The sequence below is a fragment of the Aulonocara sp. 'chitande type north' Nkhata Bay genome, linkage group LG18 (assembly GCF_057382095.1).
Source record: "Aulonocara sp. 'chitande type north' Nkhata Bay isolate Kocher_YH1m ecotype deep benthic linkage group LG18, A_spYH_male_GT1.1, whole genome shotgun sequence".
In the NCBI taxonomy this organism is placed as follows: Eukaryota; Metazoa; Chordata; class Actinopteri; order Cichliformes; family Cichlidae; genus Aulonocara; species Aulonocara sp. 'chitande type north' Nkhata Bay.
This window is the reverse complement of record NC_141361.1, coordinates 13,486,105-13,509,580: the sequence shown is the minus strand read 5'-3', so window position 1 is coordinate 13,509,580 and position 23,476 is coordinate 13,486,105. Positions and strand designations below refer to the sequence as shown.

General features: G+C 38.3%; 1 protein-coding gene across 3 annotated transcripts in view; it reads right to left on the bottom strand.

Annotated features, from left to right (window-relative positions):
* LOC147308142 (dynein axonemal heavy chain 8-like) overlaps window positions 1-23,476 on the bottom strand; it is a 37,170-nt gene that overhangs the window by 1,290 nt on the left and 12,404 nt on the right. For 2 of the 3 annotated variants that reach the window (XM_086272893.1, XM_086272894.1), the window contains exons 20-90: window positions 22,319-22,435; window positions 22,122-22,238; window positions 21,836-21,968; window positions 21,632-21,738; window positions 21,446-21,552; window positions 21,275-21,353; window positions 21,017-21,140; window positions 20,446-20,612; window positions 20,223-20,349; window positions 19,839-20,074; window positions 19,465-19,569; window positions 19,225-19,338; window positions 19,071-19,133; window positions 18,810-18,910; window positions 18,537-18,674; window positions 18,188-18,428; window positions 17,876-18,075; window positions 17,465-17,618; window positions 17,208-17,371; window positions 16,786-16,888; window positions 16,352-16,456; window positions 15,908-16,069; window positions 15,257-15,481; window positions 14,957-15,129; window positions 14,691-14,869; window positions 14,168-14,355; window positions 13,999-14,085; window positions 13,808-13,915; window positions 13,596-13,730; window positions 13,292-13,453; window positions 12,964-13,210; window positions 12,631-12,872; window positions 12,384-12,524; window positions 12,065-12,296; window positions 11,831-11,973; window positions 11,606-11,740; window positions 11,385-11,507; window positions 10,895-11,108; window positions 10,707-10,816; window positions 10,459-10,622; window positions 10,190-10,382; window positions 9,965-10,087; window positions 9,750-9,880; window positions 9,307-9,460; window positions 8,987-9,151; window positions 8,595-8,821; window positions 8,344-8,462; window positions 8,141-8,244; window positions 7,839-8,015; window positions 7,580-7,747; window positions 6,681-6,896; window positions 6,298-6,435; window positions 6,078-6,205; window positions 5,758-5,929; window positions 5,506-5,661; window positions 5,264-5,419; window positions 4,999-5,181; window positions 4,719-4,824; window positions 4,375-4,627; window positions 4,011-4,201; window positions 3,800-3,921; window positions 3,603-3,718; window positions 3,302-3,504; window positions 3,127-3,200; window positions 2,706-2,858; window positions 2,438-2,593; window positions 1,250-1,366; window positions 1,052-1,156; window positions 793-953; window positions 533-689; window positions 301-453 (exon numbers count right to left, since the gene is read on the bottom strand). In XM_086272893.1, coding sequence (XP_086129019.1) covers window positions 301-453; window positions 533-689; window positions 793-953; window positions 1,052-1,156; window positions 1,250-1,366; window positions 2,438-2,593; window positions 2,706-2,858; window positions 3,127-3,200; window positions 3,302-3,504; window positions 3,603-3,718; window positions 3,800-3,921; window positions 4,011-4,201; window positions 4,375-4,627; window positions 4,719-4,824; window positions 4,999-5,181; window positions 5,264-5,419; window positions 5,506-5,661; window positions 5,758-5,929; window positions 6,078-6,205; window positions 6,298-6,435; window positions 6,681-6,896; window positions 7,580-7,747; window positions 7,839-8,015; window positions 8,141-8,244; window positions 8,344-8,462; window positions 8,595-8,821; window positions 8,987-9,151; window positions 9,307-9,460; window positions 9,750-9,880; window positions 9,965-10,087; window positions 10,190-10,382; window positions 10,459-10,622; window positions 10,707-10,816; window positions 10,895-11,108; window positions 11,385-11,507; window positions 11,606-11,740; window positions 11,831-11,973; window positions 12,065-12,296; window positions 12,384-12,524; window positions 12,631-12,872; window positions 12,964-13,210; window positions 13,292-13,453; window positions 13,596-13,730; window positions 13,808-13,915; window positions 13,999-14,085; window positions 14,168-14,355; window positions 14,691-14,869; window positions 14,957-15,129; window positions 15,257-15,481; window positions 15,908-16,069; window positions 16,352-16,456; window positions 16,786-16,888; window positions 17,208-17,371; window positions 17,465-17,618; window positions 17,876-18,075; window positions 18,188-18,428; window positions 18,537-18,674; window positions 18,810-18,910; window positions 19,071-19,133; window positions 19,225-19,338; window positions 19,465-19,569; window positions 19,839-20,074; window positions 20,223-20,349; window positions 20,446-20,612; window positions 21,017-21,140; window positions 21,275-21,353; window positions 21,446-21,552; window positions 21,632-21,738; window positions 21,836-21,968; window positions 22,122-22,238; window positions 22,319-22,435 — 10,749 coding nt within the window. Of the gene's footprint in view, window positions 1-300; window positions 454-532; window positions 690-792; window positions 954-1,051; window positions 1,157-1,249; window positions 1,367-2,437; window positions 2,594-2,705; window positions 2,859-3,126; window positions 3,201-3,301; window positions 3,505-3,602; window positions 3,719-3,799; window positions 3,922-4,010; window positions 4,202-4,374; window positions 4,628-4,718; window positions 4,825-4,998; window positions 5,182-5,263; window positions 5,420-5,505; window positions 5,662-5,757; window positions 5,930-6,077; window positions 6,206-6,297; window positions 6,436-6,680; window positions 6,897-7,579; window positions 7,748-7,838; window positions 8,016-8,140; window positions 8,245-8,343; window positions 8,463-8,594; window positions 8,822-8,986; window positions 9,152-9,306; window positions 9,461-9,749; window positions 9,881-9,964; window positions 10,088-10,189; window positions 10,383-10,458; window positions 10,623-10,706; window positions 10,817-10,894; window positions 11,109-11,384; window positions 11,508-11,605; window positions 11,741-11,830; window positions 11,974-12,064; window positions 12,297-12,383; window positions 12,525-12,630; window positions 12,873-12,963; window positions 13,211-13,291; window positions 13,454-13,595; window positions 13,731-13,807; window positions 13,916-13,998; window positions 14,086-14,167; window positions 14,356-14,690; window positions 14,870-14,956; window positions 15,130-15,256; window positions 15,482-15,907; window positions 16,070-16,351; window positions 16,457-16,785; window positions 16,889-17,207; window positions 17,372-17,464; window positions 17,619-17,875; window positions 18,076-18,187; window positions 18,429-18,536; window positions 18,675-18,809; window positions 18,911-19,070; window positions 19,134-19,224; window positions 19,339-19,464; window positions 19,570-19,838; window positions 20,075-20,222; window positions 20,350-20,445; window positions 20,613-21,016; window positions 21,141-21,274; window positions 21,354-21,445; window positions 21,553-21,631; window positions 21,739-21,835; window positions 21,969-22,121; window positions 22,239-22,318; window positions 22,436-23,476 lie in introns of those variants that run through there. The other variant, XM_086272895.1, reaches the window with a different exon arrangement.

Here is a 23,476-nt window from a genome sequence, read left to right as displayed (position 1 = left end):
AACAGTTAAAATGATTCCAAATATGGGGCGGGGGATCGTGGCTCAAGAGTTGGGAGTTTGCCTTGTAATCGGAAGGTTGCCGGTTCGAGCCCTAGTTTGGACAGTCTCTGTCGTTGTGTCCTTGGGCGAGACACCTTACCCGTTGCCAGTGTCCGGCAGCCTCGCCTCTGTCAGTGTGCCCCAGGGTGGCTGTGGCTACAATGTAGCTTGCCATCACCAGTGATGACTGGATGTGTAAAGCGCTTTAGGGACTATTAAACTGCTATATATGTTAATATTTGAACAGAGAAGTAAATTTACCTCGCTCATTATTATAGTGCCATCGATGGCCAACTTCAGGTCTGTCAGACTTATGCGCACCAAACTTATAATCCTTTGCATTCGATCTACTTCCTGACGTAGGAAGATGTTCATTGGGTTAAGCGCTCCCATCTTCAAGAGCCTCGCTTTGACCTTAACCAATCAAAGTGACAGCCATTAGATTTTAGTTCATGTAAACGTGACAAAAAAGCATTTGAACAGACAAACTGACCTCATGAGGTACATAGTTAGGAGGCAGCTTCTCCAACATGTCCTGTGCCATGTTATAAACAACAGACTCTCGAGTCACTCCTGATCCCCCTCCACTTTCCTTGGGCTGAATATTTGTGATTGTGTCTAGCACTTCAGCAGATGTGTTTGTCTGGTACCTGGTTAATATTCGTTACAGAGCAGAAATGCGTGGTTAGCAATTATATCAGCAATTACAAGCAAAGCATTCAATGTTTCGTGATGACCACATCCTCTCCTTACGTGATATCAGCATTAGAGTGCAGTCCTAATGCCTGGGGTGAATCCACAGTGGGCAAGCTCTGAATATATTCCATGTACTCCTCCACTGTCTCGCACACAGGAATCTTATAGCCCGTGTAAAAGCAAAATGCTGGATCAAACATCTTTTTACTGAACCACACCTGCAGAAAGAAATGCAAAATGCAGAGTAACCAGGATATAAACCTTTATTCATCAGTGAAAGGTAACTCAAAAACAAACATAAAACTGGGATTCTTACACGAGAGAAACACTTCAACAGGCGTTTGTCATAGTCATCTGTGACTCTTCCTCCATATTGCACCTCAGCTAGCATGTATTGCACAGTTACCCATGACACATCATGCTGGAAAAAAACAAACAAACCACACACTGGTAAGTGAGGGCAGACGATGCGAACTCATTTTTCTTTTTTACACTGTCCCAGATGAATCCTCACCTTCTTGTAGCGACAGTCATCCAAGTGCTTTTCAACAAATTCAACACTTGCTGTGAAATCAGCTGAGTTGAACTCATAAGGTATGTTCCAACCCAATGGTCCGAACTTGCGTCGCTCCTTAAAAACAGAGGAATAAATAAATAAATTTAAAAATATGAAACCAAATCAATTTACATGGCTTCTCACCAGGTCCTCTAAAAGGTCCTGCTTGACAGCATTTTTGTCTTGGTTACACTGGCTCCCCAATGAAGTTTAGGGTTTAATTTATAAATACGGCGATCACTTTCAGAGCCTTTCACAGTCAGATGCCGTCTTATATCAGTGAATTACTTCAACCAAACATGTCTAGATCTCTGGTGTCACCTTATTAATGCTTGTTGGCTGTGCCTCGGTCCAGATTAAAGACAAAAGGTGATGTGATTATGGCCGCAGAGCTTTGGAACTCGCTTTCATTGAAACTAAGATCTCTGGACACTGTTGATATCTGTGCACGTTTGCTTTTATTTAGCATTATCTTTTAAAGTTTTTATTTTTAATTTGGTTTATATCAACTTCTGAAAATGTAAAAGACTTTGAGAATTTTGTTCTTGGAAGGCGCTATATAAATAAACCGTACTAACAAACAATCAGGATCAGAGTAACTGCAATTAAACTTTGACAGACTGGTGAAGGTTTTTAAATAACTGCAGTATAATTAATAAATTCAGATAGATTGCCAAAATGTTGCAATCAGTGTGTAATCTAGCTATATTCTTATGTCAAAATAGGTTACTGAGGGTCATTTTGTAGTTAAATTGTCATGCTGCAGACACTACATTAACTTTTGTGGGGATTTCCAGATGGTAATTAATGCCAAATTAAATTAATTAATTCATGTGAATTTCTGTATAACCTGATATCACCGCATTTTTTGCATGATTGCATGAAATTTCCAACTTCACCCAATTAAATTTAAAAAAACTGATGTAAGACTGTAGATCCCAAGCTGACTGCACACAGGCTCAATAATTCTGGTGTGGTTTTCAACCAGTTTTCCCCTAGTGTGCCTTTAGAATTCAGAGTGATGATTCTCACGTATCATAACACACACAATTAAGAATTCTCGAAGTCAGTGATCCTTACATTTGTATATTATTCTGGCCTGAATCATGTCAGGAGCTACACTGATTATCTTAACCTGGACAGTACCTGCACAGCAGTGTGGAGAAAGGCCACACTGTACAACAAGGGCTTCCACGTGGGCTGGTTGCATACTTCCAACTGCTCCCGTGAAATTCCTGCAAATGTTCGTTTCAAGCCAGCACGTATTCCCTGGGGTGGATCGTTAGTAAATTTGATGGAGGACTAGAGGTAAAGGGTTGAGAAATATTTGCTTTAAGCTTGTACACAGCATCGGGTCAAGATGGGAAGTAATAAATGAAGTGCTGCAGCATACAAAAGCTTTGTCAAATGTCACCTGTAAAAGTGTGATGGAGAATCGATTGTGTGGCTCTGTGGTGATCCACACTCTAAAAGTATTGTGCATGGTGTCTGCAGCTGTGATAGTTTCGAGCAGCTCATCCATAAACTCCAAGCCCAGGTGACAGTTTTGCAGTAACACCCAGCCTCCCTATACGTATCCAGGTACAGAGACCACAGATTAGGTGAAATACTCAGCCATTATTAGGGTTATAGTACAATGTGATTGGATATCATAAAGCTCTTCTTTAATGCTCTATCTGATAGAACATTACTCAACAAGCAGTATATCTGAGAGCAGACACAAACAGGTCAGCAAATTTGTGCATGAGCAGGGAGGGAGATGATTAGCAACTGGAAAACAAAAACTCATGTGCTAAAATGAAAGGATCATGCTCTTCATTGAATTGTATTCACACCTCTATCATTGATGTCTTAACAAGCTTCCTTGCATGCACCTCTTGTCCTTGTCCCATGGAAATTGCACTACATTCTGTAGGATGAAACAATGCAATGACAAATCATCTTCTAAGTTAAAACTGCAAATTAAAGGTTGTAGTGTAGTGTAGTGTTTTATGGTTTAGTCAAACTCACTAAGTTGAAGTTTCTTAGCTAGTGCTTCAATTTGCTCTGTGGGATCTGAGCCCATAGAAAGGAAGCAAATTAAAGGGGTGCGAGGGTCACTTTCCTCCCATGTGCTGTGAAGGTTCAAGATGACAGGCTCAGCAAACCTTATGCCCAAAGAATCTCCCACATATTTTACAGCCTGAGACAAGGTACGGTCAGGACACCAGGACCTGTGGGAAAAAAACCCAAACTTATATGGTTATTGTCTTGTGTATGTATGTGTGTTTAAAAACACAACCACATAAAAAGACCAGCAGGACAATCCAACCTTATCAACAAGAGTTTATGGAAAACATCAAGAGAGTTGTATCCATCTGGAATGACACCTTCTTCTGGTGCATCAAGACTGACCCAAGCTTTCCAATGTTTTCCACTTTGAGACACCTATAAAATATATCAATATTAACTCTGTAAGTACACAACAGCAGAAACCTCAAATTTATGATCTGTGGAAAGTAGCCTCACCTGCTTTACAATGTTTGTGAATTGTGGCAATTTGCTGAGCTCCACCAAGTTTAGCCATACCATATCCAAGATCCAACTGAATGGTTTTGAGGGGCAGGTCTTCAGGTCCAGAGCCGCTCCACCTATTTAGACATTTAATGAGCTCATCATGTTTTATAGCAATAACAGAAAGGTGCAAAATTACATTTCCTGGAAGTGCCGATGACCTCACCTTTAATAAGAACCTGAAATTTGTTGTGCTCTATTCTGTTATTCTGTATGTCAATCTTGAGGGCCAGCAAAAGGGTAAAGATGAACTTGTGGTTTTCATACAAGCCTCTGACGGTGTATCTGAACACCTCAAAAGTCAGATATTCAATGATGTTTTCAATTCGCTTCTGAGTTTTTGGGGACTTTTCAGACCTGCAAAAACAAATTCACAGTAAGAGTAAGTAGACTCTTACTTGCTTACTCTTACCTTACTGTTAGAGTAAGCCATACTTACTCTAATGTGAATTTTATCAAAGCCTTATGCTTCATACTTCATAAGAGACACACATTTTTCAGTATATAAACTGGTACTGGTGAAAACATACCTTTCCAGTGACAGGTCAAAGATTTTCAGGAACTGACTCAGGGACGTCTGGTACATGACATTAACCATGCTCATCTCTGTGATGAGGAAGTAAAGGATGCTGCCTCGAGAGGCAACAGGACGATATTCTGCTTGAGCTATATAGATCTTCACCTCTGCTTCTGCTGCAACGCTGAGCTTTGCACTAACTTCTGCTGCGGTTTGCTTAGTTGTAGTCAGAATGCCGATCATGGACTCGTCATCAACTAAAGAACCTTTAATCACACAGAAACAGCTTTTTTAATAGAGCAGTAAATAAAATACAAGTATGTCTTAGATGTTAACATACAGAAGAAACAGGGTTACCCTTAGTACTGCTGAGTTTGTACAGCAGGTTGTCTTCCAGCTCTTGCATTTTTCTCTTATTAGCAGTCACATCTTTAATTAGCTTTAGTCTTTCGGCTTCTAATTCCTATTAAATAAATAATTGTAAAATTTCTGTGTAACCAAATGCCCCATCAATATTACATGCGGGATACTGAAATAACTTTTCATCAAACACATTAAAAAAATGCACTGATTTTCACAATTCATTAGTACATTTTCTACCACTAACCAATGTGAGGGGAGACTGTTTTCCACTGACCTGTTTCTCTCTGAGGATAACACGGCCAAGCAGCTGGTTCTCTAGACCCTTCATGTTAACAGTGAAATCAATGATGGAAGTCTTGGCACTGACTTCTGGGGAATATGCTGGATTGGGCAGCTTGGTGGTTATATAGAGTTGGAAACCATCCATTACATTTACTTCTTTGTCTCCCACTTTGACCTAAACAAATCCGATTTATGAGACAGCATGGTTTAAAGAAGTAGACGTAAAGATTGTTGAATGTTAATGGTTTGATGTTTACCTTGAAACTTGTCCCAGATTTGACGAAGTTTTTCTCAAGGACATTGTCCAGCACAGGATCCAGATCCTCAGCTATATCTTCAATGAGCAGTGGATTTCCCAAAGAAAGAGAGTCTTCCAAATGATTACGAAAGAACTTGTGCTTCAGTGATGTGACCTGAAAAGACAAGACAGCTTGCCTCCATAAGATGCATAACTAAAACAACCAAGTTTGTTAAAAGTTTGTTGTAATCGACAAAGTACTTGGAGTGAATTGGCCATTTCTTTTTTCTTTATCCAAGCCTTTCCCTGAGTCTGAGGATCAATGAGGAGGGGATATCTTGTTGCTTTTGAGACAATGATACCATTCTGCACAGACAGGTCATCTCCAGGGAGTCCCTGAAGGTTCCACTCACTTATCTTAAACAAAAATAGGATGATAAAAGTCTTTAATAAGTCACAAATATCCTTTGAGATGCTAGTAGATATGCAGAATTAGATTTATTTCGTTCTTACAGTGGGAGGGTCCACTAGGGCAGAAATGATGTTGAGATTTTCTGTAAAAGGGATTTTATTACTCTTGAGCTCTGCCTCCCAGATGTCCTTCAGCAGGATGTCACGGAAACTCTGGTTGAACGGCCCGCAATAAGACAAGAAACCAGTGAGCTGCAGCACGTCACCCACCAGTCTGCCAAGAAGAACAGAAGCAACTTGCCTCATTATTATTCTACCCCAATCAATACACTGCAAAACTGCAAGCAAACATGCAGACATGAAAAACAATCCCTTCCTAATACAATATTTCAATATAAAATGTGATTTTCTTTGTAACCTACCTGTTTATCTGTGATTTAAATTCTTTGCTCTGCTCTGTCCAGCGAACTTTCTCTCCACTAAGTCCATCAATAAGTGCAGATGCAGCCTGCATTTTATTCTTGCATTTCTCAGCATCATCCAGCAGGTCCTAAAAAAGACAAAACCTTGAATGATCTACAATTTCAAATTCTACATAAAGGTTTATGCAATATTAATAACATTTATCAGGGTGTACTGCACCTGTTTTTCTTTCATAGCAGCATCACATTTGGCCTTGACTTTGTCAAACTCTGCTTGCTTCTCAGCAAGCTGAGCCTCTGCATTCATTAGTTCATTATTTGCAATTCTTAGTCGGTTTTCTTGAACAGCCAGGTTAGCCTGGAGAAAGATAAAAGACACTGAGATTCACAAAAAACATATGAGGCACAGAAGTTTCATTACACATACTAACTAATATAAAAAGGCTATGAGCTAGAAGCTAGGATTAAAAAATATTGACCTCTAAATTACAGACTCAAAGAGGCTGAAAGAAGAAAGCTTAACAATACAAGTACAACAGTCCCATGTCAGATCTACTTTGTAAACAAATTATGTCTCTCTGTCACATTGAGCATTAACATCACCTTAAGTGGCAGCACTTCTTTGTTGATCCCAAAGAATGTGGACATAGCCCGGGTCCATGCTAGCAGACCAGCTACATTACCACACACCTTCTTTGCATTTTCCATTGTGTAATCTTCCATATCAAAGTAAGGAAGTAGCAGTTCTACTGATTCCTCATTAATTTTGTCTTTCTGGAAATGTTGGAGGGACGTCATGAAACCAGCAGCGCTCATAAGCTAAAAGAGGACACAAACATATGGCAAAGGTATCAAATAAAATAGCATTCAGTGATGTGCAACTCTCATAAACCTATATTTTATTCTCAGGAGACTACAGAAAACATCAGATGTTTAAAGTGAGAAACATACCATTTAAAAAATGAAAGATTCAGCACAAAGCCATGCTGTTGTGATAGAGGTATGAGGATGAGGATGCAGTGTCCATGTTTTCCAAAGATTTCCAAATTTTAATTCAACTGATTACAGAATAGTTTTCCACTTTTAAACAGGATTTAGCCCAGGGACGACAGCAATGTTACTGCATCATGTGCAGACTTGCAGGCATGGTGAACTGTTTTTAACTGACAGTACCTAATCCCTTGTGGTGTTTTCCATGACATAATCATGCCTGTTTTTAAACAAACTGTATTATATTGATTTTTAGATTTGCCCTCTGCATACAGATTTCTCAAGATCTTCATAATCGTGCAATAATATTATGTACTGTAGATGATGAGCTATTCAGTCTATCTATATTGAGGAACACTGCTGTCAAATCATCTAATTGATTTGTTACCAAGTAAGCTAATTAAGCTAATTGGTTGCAAAATGTTTCTCCTAATATTTAAATATTAGGCCTTAAATATTTTGCTGGAAAATAACTCAATTTAGTGAGTTTTTATAAGAAACGTTTTTGTTACCTTCAGTGCTTCTGCCCACGATGGCTTAAGACACTGTCGTTCAGGATCAATGGAGACAGAGTCTAACTTCTTTTGAAACAAGAGAAGGCAGGAGTCCATGATCCGCATAATCAGATGTGGCGGCTTGGCTAATTTTCTCACAGTGGCAATATCAGTTGGCTTTATGGTCTGTAAAACATTTAAAATATATGTACTGTGTACATACAGTATATATGAGAGAAGTACTTGTGTATGTAAAAAGTAATCACAGAGGTCTCACATTCAGTGCGGCTTTAGCCTCTTCTAAAGCTGGTTTAGCAGCCTCTAGTTTAGCTTCAGCAACAATCTTCTCCTTTCCAATCCCCTCCACAATTGTCTGGGCTTTATCCTTCACAACTTGGACCTCATTCTTTACAATTGTAGCAGCTTCAGCACTGACTGTTACCTCTGCCAACACCTATGTAAACGTAAAACAAGAGTTATAAAATGTGTAAAATATATACATAATACACATAACATTATGTCTATAAGTTGTGCATTTTGGGAGGGGGGGGGTCACAGGAACCACTATGTATTATTTACCTTGTCAGCTTTGAGAGATGCTACAGCAAGCTCTTTTTCCTTTACTTTCAGTTCTTCGGATAGCTGAGCCACAGACTCACTAGCCTCTTTTAGTTTCTCCAACCCTGGAAAACAATAACAATTTGAAAACCCCTTTTACCTGAATAATCTTTGCAAAGTAATCCATACATGCCATCTACAGATTTCCTATTGAACTTTCTTACCAACATTCATGCGTTCTGATAGTATGTTGATGCTGTTATACTTTTCAGTGTACAACGTTTTGTAACCATTTACAAAAGAGAGGTAGGATTTAGGGGTAACGTGAGTTCGTCTTCGGAATCTAAAAGATAATAGATACAATGCTGCATTGATGTAAAATATAAATTATATACAAATAAAAGAAAAATTTAAATTACATACATGAATATAAAATCATTTAAATGTATATAAAAATATCTTCTGTGTTTTCTACCTCTCAAAGTAGCTTTCACATGTGACAGATACTTTGTCATGGTATGTTCCCATAGCCGTCACCACAGACGCTTTGACTTCAGCAGAACAAACCATATTAAACTCAGACAAGAAATAATTGGATACAGCCACCAAAGCCTCATTTGGCCAAGGGGTGAACCAGTCCATCGTGCAGCCAGAAATCAACCCTGGAAACTTCAGAGACCGGGAGCGAAACTTCGGTCCCACCTGTCAAGGTTGTGAGACAAAATGTGCTTCACCACAGACTCATACAAATATGTCTTTGTGTGTCTTTAATGTAATATTATAAACAATACAGGTGAACAAACAATACAAAGTCCCAACATCTGAGTCACTGCTTTTGTGAAACAAGCATACAAATCTTTGACGTACCGGTGAGAAGCAAAGAACAACATGGAGATTCTTTCTTGACCGTGAAATAAAATACTCGTAAAGGTTGTCAAAAGTTGGTGGAATACGAGGAAACTCCTTTTTCATCACAGGTATTAGCTTCTGGGTGATCTCTTGGATCTCATCTTTAGCAAAAAGATTGGAAACCTGCAAACAGTCAATTCACTATGAAGTCATCTGGACCAAATATGGCCACAAACGTGGCAGTTTTTAATTACATGGTCTAAATTTTGACTTTCAGCTTGGATCAAAGTGGATTTTTGTGGATTTAAATATATCTGAATTTTTTTAAAGATCCCCACCTCTCCAGATGAAAGAACATTGTTGAGGTACTCAAGGAAGGCCTCATTCTTGATATCATTATCAGTAAAGATAAAGGTGATGCCTTTGCCTTCAGCCCCAGCTGTCCTATACAGCACTTTCAGGTCATCCAGGAAATTGGTCATGTTGTATGTTCTAAGAAGAAGACAAACACTATAAATTCTGCTAATTAGCTAAACCCCAGATGATGCACATGTGTTTACATGCCATAACATGCCAGGTGCAACCATGTGTTTTCATCATGCTTTTGACCCTCAATCTATGGCTTGTGGATCCCTGGGGCTCCAGGGGACCCAGTTTAAGAGCCACTGGTATAAGGTCCTTACCTTATAATATAAGCAGCTTGAGGTAACTGTTGTGAATTGGCACCATATTGATAATATTAAATTGAGCTGAACTGAAGTTTTAGTTTTTCTGTTCTTACCTGGTCAATGTGATCTGGAAGACGTGGTATCCAGCTATGAATGAGGCTAGCCGCGTAAGGCTCTGTTTACCTGATCCTCCGACACCCACAAGCAGGGCATTTCCTTGGTCAGTTCGAATTATTCGTGAGATCTAAAGCATTGGAAATCTTCAATAAATCAGCATTAATTGTAGCCAGATATAAAGGAAATGTATTCGTTGGGCTTGTAGTCTGACCTTGACGAGATGAGTCATTGCATCTGTGAAGAAAACCAGATCCAGAGTCGAGCCTCTTATGATCTCATTGTGTTGAGTCTGATACATCATTAGTTTCTCTGATAAGAACTTGAAATTTGGCACCTGAAAAAGTGAGCGTTTTCTTTCTGATTAGTATGACAGCTTTCTATATCAATGTTCAACTGTATCAATATTGTACTGTGGCTATAAATACAAATCTTTTACCAGTTCATAAATTTTAGGGGCATCAAAACACGCATCCTCCCCTTCTTCTCCAGTTGGCTCAGGTGCATCGCGGAGAAAGTCCACAAAGTATGGCTCAGGATGAAGTTTTGGGACAAGGCTAGGCTCAACATGCTCTTGGATCACCCGGGATACACCCTTCTCAAACCACTCTCTGTCCTCTGAGCAAATAAACCTACAGCAAAATGATGTTTCAATTTTAGCATCTTTGTTCTGCTTATAAAGTGATTTGATGGATGTGAGAACTTTACCTGTCAGCAATCACCCTTGCACATTCACTCTTGAAAAGAGCCAAGAGGGTAGGTATATCATGACACTCCTCTGCCTTGATGTTTAACATCCCTTGCCAGATCCGAGACAAATCTCTCAAATTGAAAATGTAGTGGAACTTGGATGGTGTGGGAAGCATTTTTACCTTCAATGTGAAATCATCGAATAAGATGTCTTTATTAATACATCCACTTTTATAATCTGTTCACATCATCTTTTAAGTAGTTACCTTTGTCCACTGCCATAAAATCCTCCCAGCAGATACAAGATGCTTAACCATATCTGAAATGCTCTGCTTGAATTTTCTGCATTCATGGAAGTAACCACCACTAATTATACCTGCAAAAAAATTGCATCAAAATAATCTATTTGTTGATACAACTAGTAATGAGGGGAAACAAATTTTGAGGTACTTACCAAAGATCTTATCAATTGAAGTATTTGATGGCAGAGTACAGTTAAAGACAGTAAACTGCCTCTTGAGTCTTTGAGGGATGTCATTTCTCCCACCACCAGGGTGAATCATGGCAGCAAGTATCTGCACATCTTCAATAGTGGAGAAGTCTCCTGGTTTGTCCAGACTGTACATGCCACTCATTTCCATCATCTGTCGAACTATCTCATTGGTGATCTGGTTTGGAAAGTTATATAAAGGAGTTATGCCTGAATTACTGTTCAGTGGAAAATCTACACCGTAACCTTCCACATAACCTGACATGCACCTTCTAAAAATGCATTTATGCATTTACGTGTTTTTGGTTATGTCCTAAGTTATGATGTAGATTTCCCAGAGAAGTCTAAATCAAACTTTACTAAGACTGGAAGCAACATGAAATAGTAAACAGTATATTTGCTGTTTTGTGTATTTTGTAAAATAAATATATTATATACATATATATATAAATACCTGATCTCCCCATTCATTGACAACTGGCATGTTTATATCATCAATAAAGACTGTCATCCTGCGTCCTCCTGGGGGTCCATAGGTGCTGCCAATTCTTTTCTCAATGTAACTTTCCACTGTTCGCTGTATATGTATGTATATAAAAAAGCTTTTACTAACAAAAAGCCATATAGAATTTGATAAAGATAAATATAAAGAACATTTTATAGGTTACATTTTACCTGAAACATTAGGGGTTCTGTTGCAGATGAGAAGTTCAGCGTCTTTGATAGGTCTGTCTCAGGATCATATTTTTTTGTGTAGCTTTTTATCATCACAGTTTTAGCAGTTCCTTGTTCTCCAATGAGCAGCACAGCCTATTTATACACAAAATTTAACTGTAACAGAAGTACATACCAAGGATAAACATATGCTCTTTTATTTAATATTCATATTTTAAAGGAGACCTTGTGTTGTTTAGCAATGGTATCCAGCAAGAAAGAAGTTCTTGTGTTATCCACATTGGGAACAAGAATAGAAGTGTAGTCAGGCAAATGGTCAGTTGGATAGATATAATCACCCACATGGTTGTTCCAATGACACCAATCACCTGAAATAAAAGATGAAGCTCTTATAGTAATTACATTTCAAAATGCAAAAGACAGCATAGGGGGTTTATGTATTGTATAAAATGTTTTTACCATTTGTGCCAATCATGTACTCAAACATAGTTTCCCCTGGCCGTGTTGGAGGAACATCAATATTGCTTTCATGACCTCTGATGTAAGTCTCTAGTTTGTCTCTATCATCTAACTCCAAAATGGCTCCAAGGCTCCACATCAGACAGAAGGCAAAGAGACGCTCAAGGTGTTTGCTACCAGCAAAGCCTCCTGTCTCCTTGGTTGGGAGGAGGCCTTCCAGCAGATTCACAGACTGAAGGTGGAACATAATGAGACAATTCAATATTTCTAATTAATTTAGAAGCATCATCAATTTCTTCTCATTTGTCAGAATACATACCTGCATTACATAGTTACACTCCAAAAGCTCCATTTTGGGTTTAAGGTTCTGCTTCATATACAAGTAAGCATCCTCAAATATCTTGTCATATAAACTTAAAATACTTTCTGCCTCCTTTGCATTGCGCTTGTTAGCCCATCCCTAAAACATAAAGGCCACATTCCATCTGAATACAGTATTGTAACAGCAGCACTGATTCTTTTCTCCAAACAGTTTTTGAATGGAAAATTTCAAAAAACAAGCCTACCCTGAGTATGGGTTTCCAACTGAGAGCTGATGAGCTCATGAAGACCATACCCACCCGGGACACTGTAGCAGGGGAGGCATTATCCATGTTGTGCACCTCAAACACCAACTTGCAACATGGTGACATTGTGATGCGGTCACCATTAGCCAAGGTCAGTGTTTTGTTATCATCCAACACAGAATTAAGATTCTCAATCCATATGGCGTCGACAGGACCATCAAGCACAATCCATATGAACTCCCCTGAAGTGTTCACATTTTAAAGAAATGAAAAATTATATATATATATATCTGTGTGTGTGTGCGAATATTCATTAAATATTGTATCATAAACCTTTCTTAGCTTTGAGTGTCCTCCTCCATAGTGTGGAAAATATCCCATCTGTCCAATCATTGGTGGCTGCATCAAGACGGCCAAACATCTGCGCAGCAGTGATTGCTTTGGGGTTCATGCGCATCTCCCTATGCAGGTATCCACATTCAGTCATAGCTCGCATGAGAATGTTGATGACTGTGGTCTTCCCAGCTCCACTTGGTCCTAAAGTCATCAGCCCATGGCGCACTCGTGAAGTCTCATAAAGCTGATAGTGATGTATCAGTAAGAAAGAGTTATTTCCAAACAAAATCCAAATAACAACAGCAGATGAACATGCAGATGGTACCTGAACAAGCTTGAGATTCCAGGGAGGATGGTTGATTATACCGGCTGACTGCACTTGATGGGCAACAGCTGCCTGAAGTTCAGCATATGTGCTACTATCCAGATGGATACCAGGGAACAGGTCATTGATGAGACTGAGGAAAAGTGACTCATCCTCATCCACCTGAAACACATGCACATTACATATACATATATATATATATATATATATATATATATATATATATATATATATATACACACACACACACACATTACTGTCAAATATTTGACTGCTGTCCTTTAGCACTAGGTTTGTGTCATACCAGTTTAGACAGATTCATGTCACGCAGCACTCTCATGACAATGCTGGACTCTGTGTCATCAGGCCGTGCTCTTTTAGCAGCCCCAAGTGTTCGTAACACGGACAGGATGTTCCTCAGGCCAAAGTCATAGTGGACCTAACAAAGCAAGAGCTTAGCTTTAGAGGGTTAATAATTGCTTATTATAGGAACTAAACTGGCCACAGGATTATTACCTGTTTTGTAAGTTGTTCTTCACACAGTTTATAAAGAACAAAAAACTTCTGGGCTAAGATGATGTTTTCATTGAATCCACAACTGGCTAGCTTAACTCTCATGATGATCTGTCAAAGGCAATAGTGAAAACGAATTAGAACTTAAACAAAACAGACAATATTTCTCCCTAGAAAAACTAATCTTTACCCACCTGTCTGTCTGGCACCATCATAGAAACCGTCCTGAATTGCACTTTTAAATTTTCAGGAAGTTCCTGACGACCGGCATATCCGGGATTCTATGTATTGAGTGACAACATGTTTTATTATATTCATACTAAACATCTGCTGCCTAGTAAACATATAAATCCTGTATCTTACCATAGTGATAAACAGGCCAAACTCTGGATTCAGATCCACAGTGTCTCCATCAGTAAAAATAAATGTGCTCTTCTGGTTCTTGCGTGCCGTCAGAACTATGTAGATCTGCTGAGCAGCAACAGAGAGCACTGGCAGGTCGATTCTGTTGAACTCATCAAAACAACCCCAGGACCCTGACTGCGCGAGGCCTGAAAAAGAATGAACAATTTACCAAATGTGCATATTTTTGGAATGTGAAAAGCAGCTGGGAAATCTGAGTAACAGAACATGCAAACACAACTGAAGACCCTCGTAGATTTGAACCTAGAACCAAAATCTTTCTATGAGCAGCATAAGATAAAATGAAATCTGAGTGTTTTGCTCATTAATCCAGGTAAGGAAATCCCAGAAAGTTGATTCGGCTCACCTGGATGTCAAGACTGAAGAAGTCACTTGGGTGAGAGATGAAATGTTTCTCCCACTGAAAATGCTACACAATACATTTTCTAAGATATCTGATAATTTGATTAATTACTTAGGATACCTTTATAAATCCTTCCAAGTCCTCTGAAGTCCATCTGGTCAGAGCAGTTGAACACTACAACATACTTGCCAAGACAGCGACCCATGTCTTTGGTAGTTTCAGTTTTCCCAGTTCCAGCCGGTCCTGCAGGGGCTCCTCCCATACTCATACCTAGAGCTTGGGCTAGTGTGATGTAGCACCTAGGTAAACAAGAAGGGGTTAATGAATGTACCTTAGTACTTAAATCTATATAAAAAGTAATTAACAAAATCTCATTATTTACTTGCCTGTCTGTCAGTGGAGTGATGACCAGACGATCAGTACAGCCTAGAAACTCATTCTGATAAATGAAGTCAACATTAGTAATAGACACAATGACCTTATCCAGGTAGCCCCTGAAGTAAAACCTGCTCTGCTTCAGCCATTCGAAGTCGCCTACAGATTTTATACGCTTTTTCACCTGAGGAAAAAGCAGGAGATGAAGAGGAATGGTTGACCATAACAGTTTAATAATAAAAAGTTATCTGTGATAGTAGATATGGACAAGTAGCATTTATCCAAAAATAAAAAAATAACAAAAAACTCACTAGGTCATTAAATATATCAGTCTGGTGCACATGAATTGTGACAAGTGTCTCATATTTGACTCTGTCAAATTTGCTGAGGTCATAGGTTGTTTGCTTGATGAGTGTAGTGAGCAGACTCAGTAATTTCTTTTGGGTAAGAGACATGATGTGCTTGTCATCTTCTGTATGGTGCAGGGCCTTCTCTGCATCTCTTGTCCAAATCATTTGGATTCCCAGCAAGCCCACCTAAAAAGTACGAATCAAACAATACACGAAAAGATGCGTCATGTATAGTACATACAGGTAAAGTGGTAGAAATATGATGCTACATGAAAGGTACTACTGTCAAAGATATCCATACTTGTTATTTTACAAACGTTGGAAAAAGAATGAAAAAGAACCATGAGATCTGTTAAGCTGCCTCTGCCACTGATAAAGGCAAGAAGGAAATGTGACATGAAAACAAACAGTCATGTTGCTGGATAGTTTAATCTTAGTAACGAGAGAGTAACGTCTCAAATCTTTAAAATCTTGAATCCCTTTAAACACTACTAAATGGCGGTTGGTATTACAGATGGAAGAAAAAAAAATCTCTGTTACACTTAAATGAACAAAATATTTTAAAAACTCATGAAAAAGATTTTACTAACAGCCACAATTCAGTCTTCCTACCTGTGCTTGAAATCTGTTGAGAAAAGCAAGAAGATCAAACTCCTCATCGTCTATCTCTAGATCTGCAGCTCTGATAACAGAGTGCAGTGAAGCCTGTTGTTGCACCAAAAGCTTCCTAAGCCAGATCTCAACTTCTCCCTGAGCCATTACAGGACTCTCTAGCTGAAAACACAGAAACACATTTGCTATGTTGTACCACACCTGTGATAAAAATTGGAAAAATATTTGCTGACAGCCTCAATTGAACCTTATTCTTTTTGAATATCTATTTATTGTACCCTACACTTGTCTGTAGAAAATAGCAATCTGATATAAATTTAACTTTAATTTGAATTTGACTCTGTTGACCGCTTGCAAAAGTTATTTGCACTAAACGTAACAAATGCAATTCAACATATAGTTGTATTATAGCTCTAAACTGAAAATGCAAATAGCATTAAATACCGGCAGTTTTTCCCCTTCTTGTGAAATAACAGCTATGATCTTGTCATATTCTGTTGTGTGAAACTCAGCTTCTTTTACGTTGTCAAACACTCCAAGAAGATGTGCCTGAAAAACAAATGCATCTACAATTATTTTTGCTATTTTACCCAAAATCAAAAACCCAAAAGAAAAAAAAGAGAGAGAAAAAAATAAACAAAACCCAAGAAATCAGATTTCAATACACAAACCATTTTCTTAATATTTCTATCCTGATCGTCTCATTCTTTGCCCATGAAAACTCCAAATTTAAATTGTATTTCTTATTTGCTAAGATGAGTTTTTAACATATCTACGCAGACAAACAAATTAGGCCTTTTGCAGTAGCAGTATAATTACATTGTTTTATACTTTTTATTTAAATTTAAGTTTCTTACAGTGGCAGTGAATGTTCTGACCTGAATTGTGTGAGAATCACTGGCTTGTCCAAGGATTTCCAAAAGGGCAGGATCAGACACAAAGAAGAACCGTGGAAACAAGAGTCTCTTTTTCTCAAGATACCTGTGAAACAAGATCATATCATCTGCAGTGTACACATTGAACACAGAAGTATTGTTATAATTATGGGGCCCATTTATTCAATGCTTTTCTTTTTGTTGCAAAGCATCTGTGGGTGACAAAAGGACAAAAAGGGGTAGAAAAGGAGTAATTATACTGCATAAAAAGTGCTTGAGTAAAAAGCTAATTAACTAAATAGTTAAATAATGTCATGTAAATTTTTTTAAAGACTGAACTACTTTTCTGCTTTTCTTTTTACCCTCCACTGTTGCAACCAACAGAAAGACGCAAACTAAAACAAGGATGGTGCCAAAAAAATTACCCTGCAAGAGATTTCTGACAGAGCTCTAGTTGTTTCTGAAGATCTGGAAGCTTTTCTCGCAGAGAGGGATCACCTACACAGCACTCCACAGCATTTGGGACCTTTTGTGCTCGCCGCATGATTTCAGTCCAAGACTTGTCAATATTCTGAAATTGATTTGCTTCCTGCAAATGGAAACATTTTTATGTTAGCATTTACTTAAGGATGCTTTCAAAATTGTTATTTTCAGGCCACAGGGCAGAATTAATGAACTGTACCTGTGGCAGATCTTTGGCAATATCGCCCCCAACAAACACAGCCTCCAAATAGACCCACAAGTTTTGCACTATAACCCACTGTTCAATGACCTCAGATGATGTTGAAAGCTTGAAGACCCAATCTTGGATCTCTGCTTTGTGGAAGGTACTGTACCTGTACAAAGCAGACAAAGCTTGTTAAGTTCTTTAAGACATTGCAGAAATGGGAATATGTGTGGATATTTCACATCTTGAATGATTACACCCAAACTAATCTTTGTCACTACTAATGTTTCTGGGCTGAATGATTTGTTACAGTTAGGTAGGTCTTGCAGTCTTGCCCTTTTATTACTCCAAAGTATTAAAGTTTCTTGGAGATCAAGTTTATAAAATCTGTTACAAAATTATAAGCCGGGGTTTATTCTTTTCTACCTGTTGCTCAGCAGTGAACCTAGCACCATCAAACTGTCCTCCAAGTTGGTGAGAATCTCGGATGTTTCTGCTCCTTTCAGCATCAGTTCTCCTCTACTCTTAAATGTCATCAAGCTCAGGGTCTGAGCAGACCACAGCTCTTTTACTTGTGATAATTTGGCCTCAATATCCTTCTCCTTTACAGCTGATATGCAAATGTCCTACAAATACAAAAAGCCAAACTTGGGATGGTGCATACACATGAGCAAATCAAATCTATAAAAAAAATCTTGAAATCGAAGTATATTATAAATGTCAAATCTGCCAGCACACCTCAATGTCGTCCTTGTACGTCAACAAAGGCGCCTCCATGATGTTCTCAAGTGTAAACGTACTGGACTCCACCTCAAAATGGTGTCCAGTCACTTGTGCAATACGGTCCCAGTGTCTCCGTTTCATAGACTTGTTTGCCATCATTTCAAGAAGAGGACACGAATCATTAAAATCATCAATGGTCTTTTTTAGATCAAGAAAGGCTTGCCAGTCCTTTAGTGCTTTGGGTAGCTTCCGACACCTATAAAAATTGGATAATAAACTTTTGTTAAAATGACTACTCTTAAAAAAACATTCACTACACAACAAATTTTTAGGTCTGTAAGTTATAATAACAGATATACTCAACCTGTTCTGAAAATCCAGAAGTTCGCCATTGATCTTTTCAATATCCACTTGTATCCATAGTATCTTATAGTACCCACTAATCTTGTTCATCACTGCATCATACAGGCCATAGAGTTTTTGAAGCAGATCAAGCTCTTTTCTAAAGGAAGCATTAGGAAGCATAATATTTGAATATATTTTATAATGTGATAGATGTTAACACTTAGCATAGTATTAATAGAGATGCAAAAGTTATTCTAGCACAGAACAAGGTTTGATTTTTTTGCTGATGTACTTTTTCTTGTGTAGACAGTTGTATTCTGTAACTGGTAAGCCAAGAAGCTGCTGTCCAGAAGTATATGTGGTGAAGTTTCTCCAAAGCTCTTCAAATCTAGCCTGCAAACAAAACATACAATTAAATCTCGCAAGACTGTTTGTTAAATATGATTTTGATGTTTTCTTGCCCTATCAGCTCTCTCTTATCTAGTAATCATTTACCTCTAACTTATGTGAATGATTATAGATTTTCACACACTGAAAGAATTGAAACTGTCACCTGATAGATCTGAAGCCTGCGGCTGGCTTCTTGTGGAGCTAATCCTACAACCAAAGGGCCTTCCTGAAAAACAAGACATAAAATGAAGAATAGGTTAATATGAATACATTGATTTATTGAAAACCACCCGCACACAGTTTTTAAGATTACTCACAGAATCAAACTGTTCCATATAAGTGTCAACATCTTTTTGGAAGATAGCCACGCTCACGAGAAGGTCTTGTTTGAACTTGGGTTGCATACGAACAAGCTCATATTGCACCGATCTCTGCACAAGTCAATATCAAAAATAAAATCAAGATCACAGCTTATCACATTTACAACACACAAGATCACATTTATTTAAAAAAAAGTCATCAAACAAAATAGGCATTAATGTCATGATAATACTTACAGCTTTAGACTGCAGCATTGTGAATAAGTCTCTCAGACTGTACACTTCTTCTACTTCTCTTTTGGTCTCTTCTGCTTCATATTTTGTCAAAATTTCATATGCTTCCTGTAAATACATTCTTATATTTAAATGTTCAACATTTAGCTCACTCTGAACACGCAGGCCTCTCATTTATAACTAACAGTAGTAACAGTAGATAGTTAGGTACAATTAAAATTACATCCTCAAAATGTCTTTCACTAAAAATTTCTGGGCTTTATTTAATGTTGTTACTGGTACTCTGCAGCAGTTCATATCACTTTGTTTATTGTGTAGTGCTATTGCCAGTCCTTTGAAATATCTGCAGTTACACAATACACTTAAGAAACTGATACCTCAATGGAAATCAGTGTCATGTCAGTCTGTATTTCAGCTTCTCGAAGCGTAGACAGGGCCCCCATAGTACAGCGTACATCTTCCAGATTAGCCACAGGATGTGATAGCTGTATAAGGTAGTTGTTCAAATGTATGTGTGTGTCAGTCATTTTCTTCTTGTACCTCTCCTTCAGGTATTTGCAAATTAGTTTCTTCCAGGCTTTTGTCTCATCTGTTAGGGCCTTTTTCAGTGAACCTGTATATAAAGGAACTTAGCATTAGTCCTCCAGTTCTCAAACTAATAACCACCTACATGTGACATGTGTAATAAAACACACTAAATATCCAATTATCCAGTGGTAGCAGAATGGAATTCAATCCTGGTCCTCACAAATAAAAATTACCTGTTGTTAAATGAACAGATTCAAAAGCAATAACAGGCTTGATAGCTTGAATTTCTTGCTCAACTGAGTCATAGTGTTCGATTTCAGATGTAATGTGGATCAAGGATGGTTTGCTTGCCATGAATTCCTTTGTAGAAATTAAGAGAAGGGATATCATAATGATATAACTATATGAAAGCAACAAGGAACATGTCATGGTGAAAGAAAATCAAAGACAACTAACTTTGACTTTAGCGTTTTTGTCCTCTTCCCAGATCGCTCTGAAAGTATTGAACTGTTTCAGAACATTGGCTGCTCGTCCCTTCTGAGAGTTGATTGCTGTTTTCAGAATGCCCACGAGTTTTTTGATGTCCTTGTGTTCCACAACAAAGTTAAATAAATGATCTCTTTCTGCAGAAACACAAATAAACAGTCAAAAGTACAACCAACGATTGTGCTAACAGCTAGCAGCTGACAGTTTCATTCAAAGTTTAACATTTACTTTTGTAAATGTTATTTTATGGGTGAGTGAGCCCATAAATTCAGCAGGAAAGTATAAAGGGAAACAGACTTCTACTGGACCAGAAGTCCATTTGCAACCACAACTATCACCATCTAGTGGCCTTCAGATAGAATGCAAGTTAGAGGCACCTCTGAAAGGTACTACCTTCATGTCTTACACAGTCCCCACAATAAGCTTAATATTTACAATCTTCATTCATAATAAAGGATGTCTTTAATTTAGGAGCTGTCATTCTTTGAACTTGTGCATCAAGTGTGTTTGCTCCTGTATGTGTATACTGATGGTGAGTTACCTGCTTTCTTCCTTTCATTAGGAGTGTACTCCCACTGCCAGGCAATGCTCTTGCTAACTTCCAACACAGAGTCAGTTAGTTGATTTATGGCCTGCTGGATTTCATCTAAAGTGGGAATCATTACCTGATAATGACAAATATCAGATATCAAAACTAGATTTTCTGTTCAACAAAACTTGCAAAGAATTCCAGATCTCTCTGTCCTACAATGCAAATACTGCCCCCTGAACATGTACTGAAAGAAAAGTAGAAACTCACCACGTTGGGTATATCCAGGTGGACTTCAGATTTTATTAGCGGAACTATCATAGGTTGAGGCTTGGATTTCTTGTAACTTCTGTAGTATATTGATGAAAATATGAAAGAGTTCTTTCTCTTTAACTTATGATACTGCACTGAGCACATACCAACTAACACAAATATACTTACATAGCACAACTAATCCTCTTTTTCAAGGTGTTCAGAGATGACTTTGTTGTTTTGAGAACTGCATCAAGTACCCTTGCAGTGAAGGATTCATAAAGCTTCTTAAACTCCTGAAATTAAAATTTGTATGCAAATCAGTGGGTCAGCTGCACATAGCAGAAGTGTTTTACAGTTGTTAGACAAATATACCTTTTCAAATTTAGTATTTTTGTCTTTCAATGAACTTTCTGCAGTCCCTCTCTCATCCTCATGAGCAATCGTGTGTCTCTCTCCAGGGAAGGTCATGGTCCTCCCGACTACAGTGTTGAAAGTGTGAAATACAAAAAATACATTTAAATACCTAATTGCTGCGTTCACTTGTATGCAACACTTAAAACTCTGCCTTGACATCACCTGACACAGGTTCCTCTGTCTTGTAGCCTTTTGGTTCATAAACAGCACTTAAAACAGTGTCCAGCTCTTTGATTGCTGTTTTGACATGACTACATTTGTAATTCAATGTTTTCGCCCACTTTTTACAAAGATTCTAAAAAGAGGTTGAGATATGTATTTGGTGAATAAGGCACAACTTATTTGTAAAGGCAAATTAAAAATGAGGAGAAGACTTTAGCAGAATTAAATTCATTTCGGTTGATAAACATCTAAAATTTGTGTTTTGATTTGGTACGAGTGGCCATACCTTATTATGGTCAATCAGATGCTGAACTGAAGTTGGATCATCTGAGAGCTCAATCAGCACCGTCTCTGAGATGTCTTTAAGGACATCATCAATGTGTAACTTGCTAATATTTAGCACCTGAAAAAGAAGGAAATGTGGTTCTTGCTTATTATAAATGCACAATAAGGAAAATTTTAATGAATGACACAGAAACAGACCTTATTCACAAGATGCTGGAGCTCATACAAAGCCGTGTCAACTCTTTGGAAGAACTCGTCCAGGAGTAAGGATGACCAGGTGATCAGCACTGCCCCATGTTGAAGAGCAGATTCAACCTTGCGAGTTACCAAAGACATTAAAGCTTATTATGATGCAACAGCCATAAAAAAAAATTGTTTTTTAAAAAGCATGGCAACAGCAGGGTTGAGACCTAATTTCTCAATGGTGCGACTAAAGAAAGCCTAGGTCGCACCAGTACGACCAGCCGGTCAAGTAAAAAAAAAAAAAAATCTTCGTAACTCTGAAAGCCTCCGTGTGGTCAACAAGAGACACACATCATGCCCATATCATGGTCGTAACCAATCGGGGATAGTCAAGGGAGGGACCTCTCTGATTGGCTGTGGTCCAGATATTCCTGTAGGCTTACGTGTATGTACATTTGAAAGTGCAGGCTGATAGAGAGAGGTGAGTAGCCTAGGCCTGATAGAAATGGATTGAGTTGTGGGTAATGAGAAAAGATGAAAAGAACAATTGACAACTTTTTCGTTAAGTTAAGGCCTGATCTGTCTGAAATTCATAGCCAGTGCTCTGACATAGAGCCATCAACCTCTCAGGTAATGGGTAATGTCTAACACTGGTCATGAGACGGCATCAGATAATGAGCCACATACAATCGACTCCGAGCCAGAGCCCACTGAAAGTAAAAGGGGGAAAGTGTATACATTTCAAAGAGAGTGGCTTGACCAGTTTCCCTGGCTAAGATACAGTAAATCTGACAACATGATGCACTGCATTTACTGTCATGAGTGCGGAAAGAAGCTCCCTGGCAATACTGCATTTGTGGTGCTAACACATTTTGAATTGAAATGCTGAAAAAGCACAGTGTATCCAGAAAACACATTATATGCTGCAATAAATGCATTCCCCAAGTCTCCCCTCTCCCCACTGCCAGCAGCAAACAGGTCGTCAGAGGAGGCCGAGATGATGATTAAGTTTAACATTGTCTACAATATTGCCAAAAATGAAGTTCCGTTCATTTCCAAAGTTCAAGTCCAAAATAATTCTTCACAACACCCCACGTACAGTAATAATGCCGCCCAGTATATGGGTGTCATCAGAGACATATTGAAAAAAAAAGGGGGGAAAAAGGCCAAATT